At 44.3% G+C, this 15,201-nt stretch overlaps 1 protein-coding gene across 1 annotated transcript in view; it reads left to right on the forward strand.

Annotated features, from left to right (window-relative positions):
- Positions 1–2,842: 2,842 nt before the first annotated feature.
- The window catches only part of CYRIB (CYFIP related Rac1 interactor B), a gene marked incomplete at both ends in the record, with an annotated part of 73,872 nt that continues 61,513 nt past the window's right edge, over positions 2,843–15,201 (forward strand). Inside the window, 2 exon segments of the mRNA XM_079533163.1 lie at positions 2,843–3,001; positions 3,003–3,117. Of these exon segments, the coding sequence (XP_079389289.1) occupies positions 2,843–3,001; positions 3,003–3,117 (274 nt within the window).

Raw genomic sequence — 15,201 nt, forward strand, 5'->3', positions numbered from 1 at the left:
GCAGCAGAAGTGAAAGGTCGCATCAAGCACTTCAGCCTAACCTATACAAATCAAACACAAGCAGAACTAGGACTTCTGGTCTTCTGCCAATCTGCTCATAAACTTCTGCTGTGAAAATCTTTCCTATCTTTTTGGACATCTCACCTATTGCTCAATCTGCACTAACCTGTAACAGCCCCCCAGGCTTCTCTCAGCACTTTCCTTGCTTAGGTAGAGGCAGCAGACAGTTAGGAACATGGTTTACCAGCCCTGGTGTTGTCTGAACGCTATTTGAGAACGCAGTTTACAATGTAATGAATTCTTTTGATTGCATCAGGCAGATTCTAGAGCTAGACTGCACTCACAGCCTGCATCCTTTGCATCCCAGGAGGCTATTTTATCCGTAATACTTTTTTAAAAAAAAGTTTATTAAAGCCGTATTTCTTATCCTACCAAGTTATGAGAGAAACTGAGTTCAGTTTAAGTTAACATATATACAGCTATGAAAATGTAAAGAGGAGAAATACACTGTTGCATATTAATCTCTGAAGTCCTTTCCATTTTTCCTCTTTCTCAAATTGGGTTCAGGGGAGCTTAGCATTCACTTTTATTTTACAGTTCTCAAACTGGCATCTGGGTTCAGAAGAGAAAGTAGCTGATGTGATTAGGCTTTCAGGTGGCTCGTGTGGCTCTCTTCACATTGATTCTGTAGGGTTTCAAGGAGAGCCAGCCACCTGTTTTGTCTTGGTTGTATCTGTGCATTCCTTCTGGCTGTCCTGCTCATTCTCAGAACTGTTCCTAGCATAGAGTAAGTGGCAGCACCAAATTTTTAGAGGCAAGGCCTTGAAATCAGAAGTTGCTTTGTGTTCACTGAGGTGGTTATTTTGTATGGATCAGGTGAGCAATCTCACCAAATGTAAACTGAGCCTTTGGCTTCTTCAGCCATTTGTAGTGAAGGTCAGATGAGATTTCATGGGGCTGTTTTGAAAATAATTGTGTAGTTTCCAGATAACTTTTTTCTTTCTCTGTGTGTATTTGTGTAATTCTCCTATAGAAGCAGGCCCGAAAACAGGATATTGATGCTATCCCCCTGTTTTTGCAAATTAGAAGTAAAGGTAGTTTGGGATGTGCATCCTCTGCAGAGTGACTGATGGAGTCACCATCCCTGGAGGTGTTCAAGAAATTTGGAGACATGGCAGTGAGAGACATCATTCAGTGAGCAATATTGTGGTAGGTGAATGGTTGGACTAGATGATCCTAGAGGTCATTCCCAACCTTAATGGTGTTCGGTGTTCAATGACACCACAACCTGAGTGATGAAGTGAGTGTGCAAAAGGTGAAACCTTCAGAATTTATTTTTTTCATGAAGATGTGTATGTGGAAATGAAAAGTCCTTAAGTCAGTGAACAAAATGTCATTAAAGTACATTTTTGTATTCCTTAGCACAACTTGCATACCTTTTGATTTATGGGAGATAGAAAGCACAATATTGGCCATTGAGTGCTCCTTCTGCAGGAGGGTCTGGCAGCTCAGAGCTCACCAGAGGATTTAAATTTTCCCTTTTTTTTTTTCCGCTTATGTCTTAAAACATGACCCACCTGGGAGAAGATATACACATCTCTTTAGTCAGCAATCCTGTTTTTTGCTAAGAAGGAGGTTTATGCTCTTTCCCATCACAGTTTTGCCCACAGTGAATGTTTAAAACTCCTGAGTCAGGCCTTAGAAAATAAATAAATAAGCCGCACAGCTGACTTAAAGCATGATGGTGGCTTTTTGTTTCAGGGTGTTAAGCCTTAACCCTTAGCCCAGGAAGGTCATTACCAGCAGAGGCTGTCCCTTCACACACGAGGACAAAGTTCTGGGCTGAAGCGATCCCAGCTGGGATTTCGTAGAATCATAGAATGGTTTGGGTTGGAAGACACTTCTAAGATCACCTAGTTCCAACCCCCTGCTACAGGAAAGGACACTTCCCTCTAGACCAGGTTGCTCAAAGCCCCATCCAGCCTGGCCTTGAATGCTTCCAGGGAGGGGGCATCCACAGCCTCACTGTGAACACAGCCTGTTCCAGTGTCTCACCACCCTCACTGTAAAGAATTTCTTCCTAATATCTAGTCTCAATCTACCTTCTTCCAGTTTGAAAACTTTCCCCACATCTTGTCACTACCTGCCCTTTCAGTCCCTCCCCAGCTTTCCTGTAGGCCCCTTCAGGTACTGAAAGGCTGCTCTAAGGTCCCCTTGGAGCCTTCTCCAGTCTGAAGAGCCCCATCTCTCTCAGCCCATCCCCACAGGGGAGGTGCTCCAGCCCTCTGATCATCTTCATGGCTTTCCTCTGGACCCGCACTAACAGCTCCATGCCCTTCTTGTGTACTCCAAGTGGGGTCTCACGAGAGCAGAGGAGCAGAATCACCTCCCTGGCCCTGCTGGTCACACTTCTCTTAATACAACCCAGGATACGGTTGACCTTCTGGGTTGTGCTGTACCTCTGGGTGAGCTCAGGCGTCCTCCTGCTTTTGCAGGCGCCTCACAGGATGGGACAGGACCCAATAGGGACAGGTTAAATACGTGTATATGTGAGTGTATATATATAGATGTGTTCCTTGAGCTTGCAGGAGGCTGAGGCCTGGCAGAAGGCTCCTGGTTGAGATGCCCTGAATGCTCCTGTAGGCTTCCCCACACGTTTAGTTCGGAGCCTGGAGAGCTGCATTGGAAGCTCGGGCACCTCAAGGAAGATGGCTGTCCCCAGCACGAGCTGCCTCCCGGCGGCCCCTTTAAGGAGCGCGACCCGCAGCCGGCCGCCTCGCCCGCCCGCTTCTGTTTCGCTTCCTCCGCCCCTGCCCGAGACACTCGGAGTCAAAGCAGGTGCATGCGCAGTGTGCTGGCAGCCGGGCGCGCGTGCGCACTCACCTGCTGGATGCCCCCCCTCAATCCGCGCTCCTCCCAGCCGGTACATCCGGGTCACCGCCCGCCCGCCCGCACGGCCGGTCCCCTGTGGTGCTTTGCGGCTCGCCCCCTCCCCCTCATCCCCCCCTCCCCTCAGTGCGGGCGGCTCCGGCGCTGTCGCCATCCGCCCCTGCCCTGCGCGGGGTCCGGCCCAGGGAGGCGGCGGCTCCGGCTCCGTCCGCATCGCCGGGCGGCTCGGTGAGTGCGGCGGCGTGCGGGGAGGGCGGGCCGGGTTCGCCGCGACCTCCGCGCCTCTCAGCCTCGGCGGCGCGACCTCCCTCGTACCCCACGTTCCCGCCGCGGCCCGGAGGGGACGGCGCTGCGTCCCATCTGTTGCTCCTCCGCAACTTCTCGCGGCTTTGCCCGCCCCCCCCTCTCCGAGGAGCGGCCCCGGGGCGGCCGGCGCGGCGGGGAGCCGAGCGGTGGGGACGTACGCTGAGCGTTGCGGGGCACAGGGGTTTGTCGTGGGGACCGGGCGTCCCCGCTGTGGTACTGGGGCTGTCCGCCAGCCTTGGGTAAGGTGAGTCCAGCGGTTCGGAGGCGGTTGTCGTCTGTTCGTGAAACGGCAGATAGAATCACATTGTAATTAGGTCTGAATTTTGATGTAGGAATAGTGGCGTGTGCAGCTCGGTTCTGTCTTGTTAGTTTGCAGACTGGTGCAATAGCATTTTCTTGGGGTCTTAAAATACGACAGCCTTCTTCACAGGTGCATCTCAGGTAAAGAAATAGGGATGCTGCTGGCCGTGGAGGTTCGTGAGGAGCTTTCCTCTTTTCCTGTTCCATGGCATGCGCATGTCAGTGTGGCAGCTCTTCAGGTGTGGTAGTAGCATCTCGCCTCTTAAATCCCTCGTTCCGAATTTCTCGTGATGTAAAGTAGAAATACAGGTGTCACGTCAACATGCGTGTTGATCCTTAAGCCGGCAAAACGTTGAGGCTAAGGTAGTGATCTGTCACCTTCCCTATTACCAGCTCTGCAAAGTTTGCTTTCCTCCAACTTCTTAGTTTTTTTTCCTTTTCACAGACTGCTTCCTTTATTTCTGCTGATTTTTTGGTGTTTATACAATAAATGAGTGTTTTCTATAGTAGGGTGTGGCAGGTGGAGGTATTGGACAGGAGAAATTGAGCCACTCAACTGAGGTTATTGCTGTCAGAGTTGGAACCTGCACCAACCTGTCAGTTGCAGCCTGCCGTACCCTGTTACCGTGAGACACGTCGCTGGGCTTCAGAAAACGTCTTCAGCTCTGTGTTGTAATGGTAAAAAGCCAAATGACGTGAATGAAACACTGCTCTACTGTGGAATAGGAATGCATTTTGTTTGACATACAGAGAGCGCTGCATTATTGAAACAGAAGCTTTTAGTGGAAGCGTAGATAGCATTTTATTGAAGTCAAGCTGTGAGGTTTCTTCTTGCATACATTAGCTGTCAGAGAATAGGGACAGTGGAAAGAAACAATCCCAGAATCAGTTCCAGAATACCTCTGTCATGAAGCATTGCCATGGTATGAAAGTGAGGAATGAATCCGATCCTTTCTGTTACATAACTCCCATTTGGCATCAGGTGCTCTAGATTTTCCTCATTGTTTGCAGTTTAGCTGAGGCCACCTGAGGTGAGTGATTATTGAAAGATTCTTCTGAAATCATCCACCTCCTCACATGAAGCCTTTCCTGGAGGGGCCTGGCTGTCTCTTGAAATACAGTGTTAGCTGGCTCTTTTCTTGCAGATGTAACTGTACTGTTCTAACTCTTTCCTAGAGTTTTGCATCATCTTTGTAACATCTGCATATAAGAAAAAAATATTATACCTTGTGCAGTGGTAGCTAGTATACATCTTAGCAGATGTATTAATTTAAAATGAATTGAATGCAATACTTACCACGAATAGTTCAGGGAAAGGTATGTGGAGAGCTTCAATAGAAGTCTGGAGACGGGCACCTTGACACAGAAGGGTGGGGAGTATTTTGTTGCTAAGCACTGTATTATTGAATGATACAGTAGTAGAGGTCTGTCATTTGGAAACGGTATGTAGGAGGCCCTTTTTGGGTTTCTGTATCTGCTTAGATGGGATAAATGTAGGCTTTTTCCCCTCTGTGCTGTTTCTAGAAGAATACAGATATGTAGGCAGCCTGCAGCACTGTTGTGTTGTTGCCTGCCAGCTGGGGGCATGGATGGGAACAATCATAAAGGAGGGGTAAAACTTACATGCAGGAGGTCAGATTGTTTTTTTAGCAGTTATTGAGTACTTGTTGCTTCTAAAGAAATAGTACTGAAGTAAGTTAGGGTTATCACCTTTGCCTGCTCTTCTGAATGCTCTTTAAATTGCAGCAAGAGTTGTATTCATTGATGTTGGCAGGCTTAAGTTGAGGAGCGCGACTCCTGACTCTTAAAGCTCATGCTAACCACCCTGAAGTATATTATAAATATGAGGCATGAAAGAAATAATGGAAATACATTTTCAAAGCTGAATATTTTGAGTGTTGTCAAATGGCAGCTTTTCTTCTGGAGTATTAGCTGTTAAGAAAACATCCTGCAGGTGAGGTATGAAGCCCAAGTGAATGTAAGTGCTGAATTCCACGTAGGGCTTGAGTGTCAGCACTGTGTTCTTGCAGTTAGCACTGCGATGCAGAGATGAGGAATCTTTTTTTGCTATGGTCCCCCCAGGTCTATCAGAATGGCTTCAGGGGGGATGACAGTGAGGGGATGATGCAAGGAGTTAAACACTGGCACTGAATAGCCCTGGCACCTGGAAGTGGTGAATCAGGCAGGTGGGGTAAGATTGATTTCAAAGCATTTTCCAGCTGTAAGCAATGACCAGTTGTCTGTACCTTTTGACATTTTTTCAACACCCATTCATTTGCGTGCATCAAGAGTACTTGTGCAAAAGGACCACTGACGTAATCTTTATAAGTCTTCCTTTAATATTAATCTGTAATGAAAGAGTATTTATAAAGTTTTCCATGTCATTGGATAATTTAACGCCTCTAATACAAGTCTGCTTCTCACGTGCGTAAAGTTGTTTGCTGTTGATTTCAGGACCTTCTATAAATCCACCTCAGTTTCTCTTCTGTGGTTCAGGAATGTTCTCTTGAGTGCCGCAAGCTGGCTGCTGCAGCTGGCAGAATGTTTCAAACTGTCTGAAATTTGCTGAGAGTAACAGGCTGTCTTCTATAGGTGGTGTTTTACATTTGCTATTCCGCTGCCTATTGGAGGTAGAGGTACAGCAATTATATAAACAGCAGAGCCCAGCAGAAACCACTAACAAACGATGAATAGCTTTAGAATTGACGAGGTAAAGCTGGAAGTATTTTTAGTTACAGCGCTTTCTCCTGTGTTCCCCATCTCCTGTGGCTTTAATTGCATTCTTCTTTTTAGAACGAGCATTTTGTCTCCTCTGTCACGTGGAAGCCTGACGCACAGAGAATACCTTCACTGTGGAGACAGTGAAACCAGTTGCAGGCAGAGCAATTGAAAGGTGAAAGTGATGCGTTCTGCCTTTTGCTCCTGATGACTTGAGTCTCAAGGTAGTTCAGAGACGGTCATAGATAAGAGGTAAAGGCTGACAGTGTCCTTCCAGTCTTCCAACCTTTGTTGTTTGCTTGTGCTGTCAGCTTTGTTTGCTGTTGCTTCTGACTGTATCGTATGGTCTTAGTTAAATGCTTAATGGCTTTTTACCTTCGGTTAATTCCAGAAGTGTAAAGGCTGGTCATGAAGTTATGATTTCTAAAGTGAGGTGAGGTGCCAGGCAGTTTTTTTAGTTCTGTAACTGTTTTATGCGTTTCGGGAAGTATTTTTGTCTACCTGATTTACTCTAACCTAAATTCTAATACTGCATTTGGGGAATACCATGTGACTGATCAAAGTCACTGTTTTTCCATCTACACGCAGTCATTATGGACCTGTAGGAAAAATCAGAGGCTGAACATTTCTGAAGTAAAAAAAGTGCAAACTCCAAGTGTATAAAAACTGATTTCCTCGATAATGTTTCTATAGGAGGCTTTTTTTCTTGTGTTTTAGTAGAAGTGCACTATGGTTTGTGATCTTATTTACAAGGTGTTTGATGCTCTAGATGCTTATAGATCTGCAGACTTGAGATTCCCAGGTGATCTCAATGCAAATAGTAATTGGGTCTGGGACAGCTTAGCTTGTGAGATTGAGTGCATTCAGTTTGGTGTGGCTGTACTTACTAAAATAGCCTGCCTTGCAAAACAGGCCTTCTGTCTGCCACCCACACCAAACCCTAAAGCCTCATCTTGTGGGAGTTAATACGTTGGTCTGGAAGGCTGATTCTCATCAACATATGCTCCACCTGAATTGGTGACCACTAGGCAAAAGCAGTTCTGTACCAGCAATCAGTTTATGTATGAGGAAGTGGGGCAGGAGGCTGTCCCAGATACATCCTTAAAAGCCCTTTTTACATCCGCCTGCGTACTTAACCATTCTCTGGTAGCACGAAGCTGCCCTGTGAGCGAGTTCTGTTTAACTGGAGCAGTTCAAAAGCCTCTTAAATTCAGCCAGGAGGCAATTCTGGTTCTCCTTCAGCACTTGATTATTAAATTAAATGGAGTGTTAGGGTGAGTAACTTCTGGTGTGCTATACAAGGTAATAGATGAGTTCCTAGGAACCCAAGTTGTAAATTAGCTGACTGGTAAGCCCTGTTTCTGTGACAAGTGGGTCTGGCAGTTGTGTAACTTCAGAAGTCAGATGTAATTGAGTGTGCTTCCAGTCAGGTGTGGCACTGGGAGACTACTGGTTCTCTTTATTTGGATTTATAGGACTCCAGAGGGTAACATCCTCACATGCATGGATCTCTTTGTCTTTGTGCTGGACAGCAAGGTGCTTGCTTCTGCTTATGTACAACATTAATCTTTTTAGTGCAAAAAGTGTAGTTTTCTGAATTCTAGGATGTCTGTTCAACAGCACCGATAGACTAAAATCAACTTAGAAGAATGGCTAAAATATATTTGTAGTTATATTTCTTAAAAGCAAAGCAAACCTCTCTCCCTGTTTACTGTCTGCCTGAGAGGTTTTGCTCTCACGAAGTGTGTTCTGGGCAAGAGCTTGAAAAGCCAGTTCATTTCTTTTTTGTTACATTTGCACCTTTAATGTGCTGAGGCACGTGGTTGTTTGAAACTGTTCCTTCTTAATGTGGAAGTGAAATGTGTAACCACCAGACTTTACCAAGCTTTGTCTTGGAGGTAAAACTGCTGACCTTTTGTATAAGTGAGAATCATACGGACAAGACAACACTGTGTTGGGACTGATAAGGAACAGTATTTAATTGATTTAGTATTTACATTTCCTGCTTGTGTTTATTACACTGGGTGCTTCTTGTGCTCGCAGGCAGCTGGCTAAAATCGCACTCTTGTGAGTGCTGCAGCAGTACTTCATGTGCTTTAGCAGGGCTTACCTTTGCATCTCAGTTCAGTGTTGAGTTCATTTCTCAGCAGTAGTAACAGCATGACATGAGCTAGTTGGTATCTCCTAGCCTGAAGTTTAGAGATGTTCCAAAGGCATGTTTCAAAAGCATCTAAACAAATCCAGAGTTGCTTTCTTTTCAGAAATCTGTTTTTAGCGACATTCAAACTTGTCCAGGAGAATCTTCTTAATAAGCATGGAGTAGAGTTGTGTCCCAGGAGGTTGTTGTTGCAGGTGAGACTGGCAGTAATGCCTAGGAAATGGCAGCATAGTATGCTATTGATTAAGACATTGAGCAAATACTGTTATATATTGATGTTAATATTGTGTCAGGTGTTCAAAAGAATTTCAATCAAAGTACTTCAGTAGCTGCCAAAAGTGAGACTTGGGAGCAGATGTTCTAACTGTATTCTTGACATTTTTTGACAGCTCTTCACACAGCTCTGGTGTGCCTGAGCTCTGCACCAGGGTGTTTTTGCAGGGTTTGTGCCTCCTGCTTTGCTCCTCTTTCCTGGTGCAGAATATGCCTTGTTTTGACCCCATTACAATCCTATGAAAGCTCATTTCTAATAAACATTTATCCAGTCAGGCAGTATGGAGGAAGAAAAGAGCTGGGGTGGAGATAATGTCTGAGGTGAGGAGCTGTAGCAGTAAGCTAGGAGGAGGAGCAGCTCATTTTGAGCTGAAAGTAGGGAAAAAAAAATGAGAACTGGAGTCTGGATCTGAGCTGGGGACAACTTATTCAAGTTGTGGAGAGAAGACTGGGAGCCTGTGGGCTGTGTGAAGGCTGTCAGCATGGTATTGATTGAGGGAATGTGTAGGAATGATGATGTTAATCTGTCAGCAGGTTGGGGTCATCAGGGAAGACAGGAAATTGCTGGACAAGAAAATATGGGATGAGAAGAATTGACAGGAGAACCAAGAGGGATTGAGTCTCTTGGACAGGGATATCTTGGAAGAAAAATTAGGGCCAGAAAACTTGCAGAGATTGGACAACAGTTAAATAAAACATCTCAGTCTTCTACCATTCGTAGATGACGTATCTTTGCCACTTCAACCTGATATGTGGTGAAGTGATAGAAACCAGTGCAGTGAGCAGATGGTTCTGATTCCATTCATGTGGCGCTTAGCTACAAGGACAGACTGACTGGACTCATCTCCCAGTTAAGGTTATATATTTGGCTTTTTTTTTTTTCTGTGATCTTGGGAACAGAGCACTCAGAAGGCAGCCTTGAATACACTGCTGTATCTATTGCTTTGGTTAGGACCCCTGCTTTATCCCAGGGCAAAGTGACCGATGCTTGTTTTGTTCTGTCCTTCAGCACCTTGCCATATTCTCTTAAAATCTTGCTTCAGAAATTAATGAATCTTCTCTTGGATGGTACTGGTCTGGTACTCATTTCTGTACAGTTATTTGTTACCGGAACGGTCTGGTGAGATGAGGAAGTGGTTTGCTTCCTATTTTACGCATGAGCAAAGGCACAAAGAAGAGAAGTTCAGATAGTTCTGCATGCGTGGCTAGAAATGACTGGAACCCCAGACCTTTTAGAATATTTTATGTATTATCAGCCATATCCCTATCAGATGTGCTGCTGTTCTCTTGCTGCAGTTCCATTTCGAGACTTTCTTTGTCTCTTTGGACTTACGGACACCGTAACTGAATTGGAGAATGCAGTAGTGAGCAAAGTCTTGCATCAAGCAGGACGTGGTTGTTTCATTTTGCTAGAAAGGCAAACTTTTTATTTCTAGAATTATTTTTTTCCTCATGTAAGTATTTTCTTGCTCAGAGCAATGAGGAAGGATTAATTCTGGCATTGTGTGACTCTCAAGAACTCATACTCTGGTATTAGGAACTCTCACAAACCTTTGATATTGATGCAGATAGTGGTGTTTCCTGCATTCCTGAGCTGTACTGAAGTCACGCAGCTTTAGGGCCGGACTTGAAGGGTCAAACTTTCAGGTGCTGTAAAAAGATTCATGTTGGTATTCAGGCGGTATGGCAAAGTCGTGCTGGTAGTGCAGCTTCATTAGCAGAATTTGGGGTAACCAATTCCTTTCTCTTCCTGTTTGGTGAAGGAAGGAGGGATGAACTTGTTTTTATTTTTCAGTGGAGGCCCTGTTTGAGTCTTCCACGTTGCTCTGCTTGGATGTTGAGTTAGATAGGCAGTCTTGCTGAATGTAGTCACTGGAAGGGAGGAGCTGTGAGCGCTTTCTGTTTTGTAGAGCCCTGTGGCTTCTCACGTTTCTCTTAGGGAACCATATCTGTTTATTCTGTCACTGGAAGGAAGGGTAAAACGCCTTTGCTATTCTTTTTTGGATCCTCCTACTAACTCATCATCCAGTTTTGCCTGGGGAGCTTCTGTTTAAGATAAGTCCTGTGAATGCAGCTTATTCTGGTTAGAAAACTGCATAGTACTTTAAAGAGAGGAAAATAAGTTTACTCCTGGGTAAAGGAAAGAACAGCAGCCTCTGCTGATGGAGCTGTGGTTTTTTTGCCTTTTCTTGCCAGGCCTACTGTGTTGGCTTCTGTTCAGTTAATGTTTGGCTGATCGGCTCTGAAGCTAGCAGGGCTAGGAACGCTGTGGCTGTAGATTTCTCTTGAGGGCTTTGCATTCACTGGCAAGAAGTACCTTGAGTCTTTAAAGTAGAAATTTCTGTGCCCTGTTAGGGAGGAAAAGATCACAGGAGTAGTTTGGATCAGAAAGTTCAGGCGGTACTCCGGGTTTTTCTAGAAGCACAGCTGGCTGCTGGTGTGATACTGGCCATGTGACAAGCAAATTGAGGGACTTTCATGTTGAATAGTAATGTTTACGTTTGTAAAGGGCACAGAAACAAAAATTTTAAACAATCAGAGCCTTAGGTGCTGTTTTCTGGCCTTACCCAGGCTTCCTGTGTACTGAGTTCTGTGATCTGTCAGCTCTACCCACCTTCACTTCTGTGGGTGGATTTATGCAGTTTAAGTATGTTCAGCTCAAGTAAGAACTGTAGTGACACTTGGTAAAGGAACATGAAGTGCAACATGCTGAAGCACAGCTACGTGTGGTGAGTCAGGCAGGAGCCGGGAGTAGCAGCCCTGAAAAAGAAGAGGAAGTACAGTCATTATAAAACTTCATTTAAAAAAAGACAAACAAACAAACCCCAGCAGCCATCCGTCAAAAGAGGATAGGAATGCAATAAACTAATACACTTGCTATCTTATAGTTACTCTCTGTATATAGAGTGTATGTAAATACATATGTGAATATATAGACATCAGATATGCACCCATGTGCTAGCATATATGTCCATGTACTGTAAAGTATAGGTAGCTATATCAAAGAATCATAGAATGGCCTGGGTTGAAAAGAATCACAGTGATCATCACGTTTCAACCCCCTGCTATGTGCAGGGTCACCAACCACCAGACCAGGCTGCCCAGAGCCACATCCAGCCTGGCCTTGAATGGGATGGGGCATCCACAACCTCCTTGGGCAACCTGTTCCAGTGCGTCACCACCCTCTGTGTGGAAAAACTTCCTCCTGATATCTAATATAAGCCTCCCCTGTCTCAAATTAAACCCATTCCCCCTTGTCCTGTCACTGTCCACTGTCGTAAATGCATGTAACCTCTCCTATTTTTATGCTCCCTTCAAATATTGGAAGGCCTCAGTGAGGTCTCCTGGGAGCCTTCTTTTCTCCAAGCTAAACAAGCTCAGTTCCCTCAACCTTTCCTCACAGGAGAGGTGCTCCAGCCCTCTGATCACCTTAGTGGCCCTCCTCTGGACCTGTTCCAAGAGCTCCATGCCCCAGGCCTGGACGCAGTACTCCAGATGTGGCCTCACAAGAGCTGAATAGAGGGGGACAGGTACTCCAATAAGGCAGCTTGGAGCCCAGACAAACTTGAGCTGATGTAGAACCACGAATATTTTTAGAAAACTAGTATTTTAATTGCTGGACGAAATACTGAAGTGATTTTCAGGCTTCTATTCTGCTGTGCCAGTGATGTAGGCTTTGCTTATGCTCTTGTTCCATCTGCTGGGGGCAGGTCCTTTTTGCCAGGGAACAAGTGTGTGTGCGCACTCATCTGAGCACGCTGTGTGTTGCTGACAGTTGTCAGGAAATAAAACACCCTGACTGCAATAAAGTGCAGTTTTCACAATGTGTCAGTTTTACGCCATTGCCACAATGATTCAGTGCTGCTTAATTTTGTCTTGTTGTTGTATATGTAATAGATTCAGAATAACAACTAAAAATCACTTCCTACCTTCAGGTAATTTGTATTTCATTTCCACAACTGTAAAGCTTTGACTTGCTTAAAGAGCATCATCTTCAGTCCTAGTACTGAAGCCAAATGGTTTCTTTAAAATGAAAAGCACAGTTGTTGTGCTTAGAGTTGGTCTGATTCCTGGCTTTAAATCAGAGCTTCGGAAAAGCAAACAGCAAACAAAAGAACAACTGAAGATATTTGCTTTAGTCCTGGTAAAATGCTGCTCTCGGCAAATTACAGCGTTTCATTTTTGTTGCATGTTTGTGAGTTAGGAGAAACTTCGTGCAGCAATGCAAGGTACTTTTAATTACATTTTTTTTCTTATGATTTCTGTTTTGTGGTGATTCTTAAGTATATTTTTTTTTTTCTGAGGACAGCTTTCAGTGTTAATGAGAGCTACTGTTTCAGTTCATCTTTGGAAGTTCAGAGGAAAAAAATGAAGATAATGAATACAATCCTTGTTAGATGACTGAATAGTCATCTTATTGAAGATAGTTTTTATAAATGACCTATTTCTTCCAAAATACTTTGGACCCTCTTGTGTTGGTTTTTGTTTGATTTAAAGCTGGTTTAGTTAAGGCATTCCTTTTTTTCCCCATTTCCTTAGGAGATCTCAGAGCTCTGCTTCCTACACTTCATCTGCTGCCCTTCACTGAAGGAGAGCACCTAATAGAAGTGTTCTTTATTTCATCAGCCGGTTATGTGTGTAACATCATCTCTTCATTACTGCTGTCAGCTGTGCTGAGCTCCATAAGTTGTGGAGACTGCTGTTACAGGACGGGCTTATAATGGAAACTTGAAGTCTGTGCTGCATGTGGACAGTAAAATGGAAGTAACTGGAAGGTAGGCTTCGTGCTCTTGTCTCGTGTCTGGTCGGGTAGTTTCATTCTTATTGCTCTGTCCTTTCTAATCCTCTTTTATTGGACGTTTATTTAGAATGTTCTTCTTGCTCATACCTCAGGAAATGTCTGTCATAGGGAACATTCTTTGTGCTTTCCTTTTGACCCACCAGACTTTTCTCTGCTTTGTTCTCTTCTTTATATTCTTAGCAACAGAGTGGTTGCAGTAGCTGCTGCTTGCCTAGCTAATTTGGTAGTGTGATAAGCCTGCTTGTTTTCCAGGCACTTCCTTCATTGAGCATTGTTAATGCTTGTGATCATCTCAGTAGAACTGAGGCTAGAACTGCCTGAAAAAGGAAATAGTTTGAGTTGAATGGCTTAAACCTTTCTGTTCTGATTTTATTTCTGCCACCTTCTGACCACACGCATTTGGAAATAGAAGCATCATTCATACTGGGGTCTGCTCTTCAGTTCCTCATGTGGGACAGGTCCAGTCGGAAAGTCAGACTGGTTCTGTTATAGCTGTGTGCTGAACTGGAGGTGGTTTTTTCCTTTCCACTGTGGTTCTCAAGGTTTCTCAGTACTTGTAATTGGGGCAGACTGTGCCTGCAGGAGTCTAGTTCTCTGACAGGTACTCTCTTTGGGTCTGAGTAGGTTTTATGATACGGAACTGAGCCTTTATTTATTCGTCTCTGAATTGCAACAGGCACTGCTCTTATCCATTCCAAAGCAGTGTTTCCGGGGGGGGGGGTGAGGGGGGGGAAGATAATTTTCACTTTTTCAGTGAAACCAATTTTTCAAGGTCAAGAACTCAAACTTCTAATGGCAGGAGAAACAAAGTCAGTATCCTATTTTTTCATGAACTAGGGTAAGTAGTGTTTATCACAGGCTGTAGATAATACTTGTTGAAAGATGCAGATCTTTTGTTATCTCCTGATCTTCATAATGACAAAGTTCTGAGTTGCATCAGAGCTACATTCTGAGAACGTGGTTGGGATGAGTGTTTAAATGGCTTTTTTATATTCCCGTGTTCTGTAGGTTAATTATGGAGAGAGAACTTTTAGGAAGTTTCTCTCTAACACAGCAGCCGTGTCCTCAGTACAGGAAACTGAGCTACTGCTTCCTCCTTCACTGCAACACCTGCTCCAAATAATTGACCATGTACCTTGGAAAGTGGCACTGCTTTAGTCTCTAAATAGAAATAGTGTGGTCATTGTTTTAAATATACTGTGTTGTTGTTCAGTAACTTCAGAGAAATAAATTTGGAAAACACTTCTGAAAGTTGCAGCCACAGAAGTGTCTCATGCTTAATGAGCCATGCACCAATTACAGTTGATTGACATGTATCAATTTGATCTAAATCTGTGTGCAGAAAAGCAGAGTACATCCCAAGACTGAAGTGGCTCATCAGAGTAGGAAGGATGGAAACGCCTTGTCTGTTTGCCTGGTAATGGGATCAGCTCTGTCTAGCTATCACATTTATAAGAAAGTGATTAATTTGTGTGTCTCGTTGCCCATGTGTTGACTCTTTAGAAGGTGAATCCCAAAGGCTGAATTGTTCTGATCATACAAGTAGGTAATTTGGATGATTTGAAGAGATCTGTCCATTCTGGTGTGATGAAATGAACAATAACAGTATATTACATAAATGGAGGTAGCTGTCAAAGGCATAAACTTAGTTGTTTTCACTTAATAGTTTTGCTTGTTTCAGTTCATGTGCCAGTTACCCTGCTCTGAATTGACTGGGGAAATTGGTTCAGATACCAAACAAGGGGACTCTACTCAT

This window comes from Tetrao urogallus, assembly GCF_951394365.1.
Source record: "Tetrao urogallus genome assembly, chromosome: 3".
In the NCBI taxonomy this organism is placed as follows: domain Eukaryota; kingdom Metazoa; phylum Chordata; class Aves; order Galliformes; family Phasianidae; genus Tetrao; species Tetrao urogallus.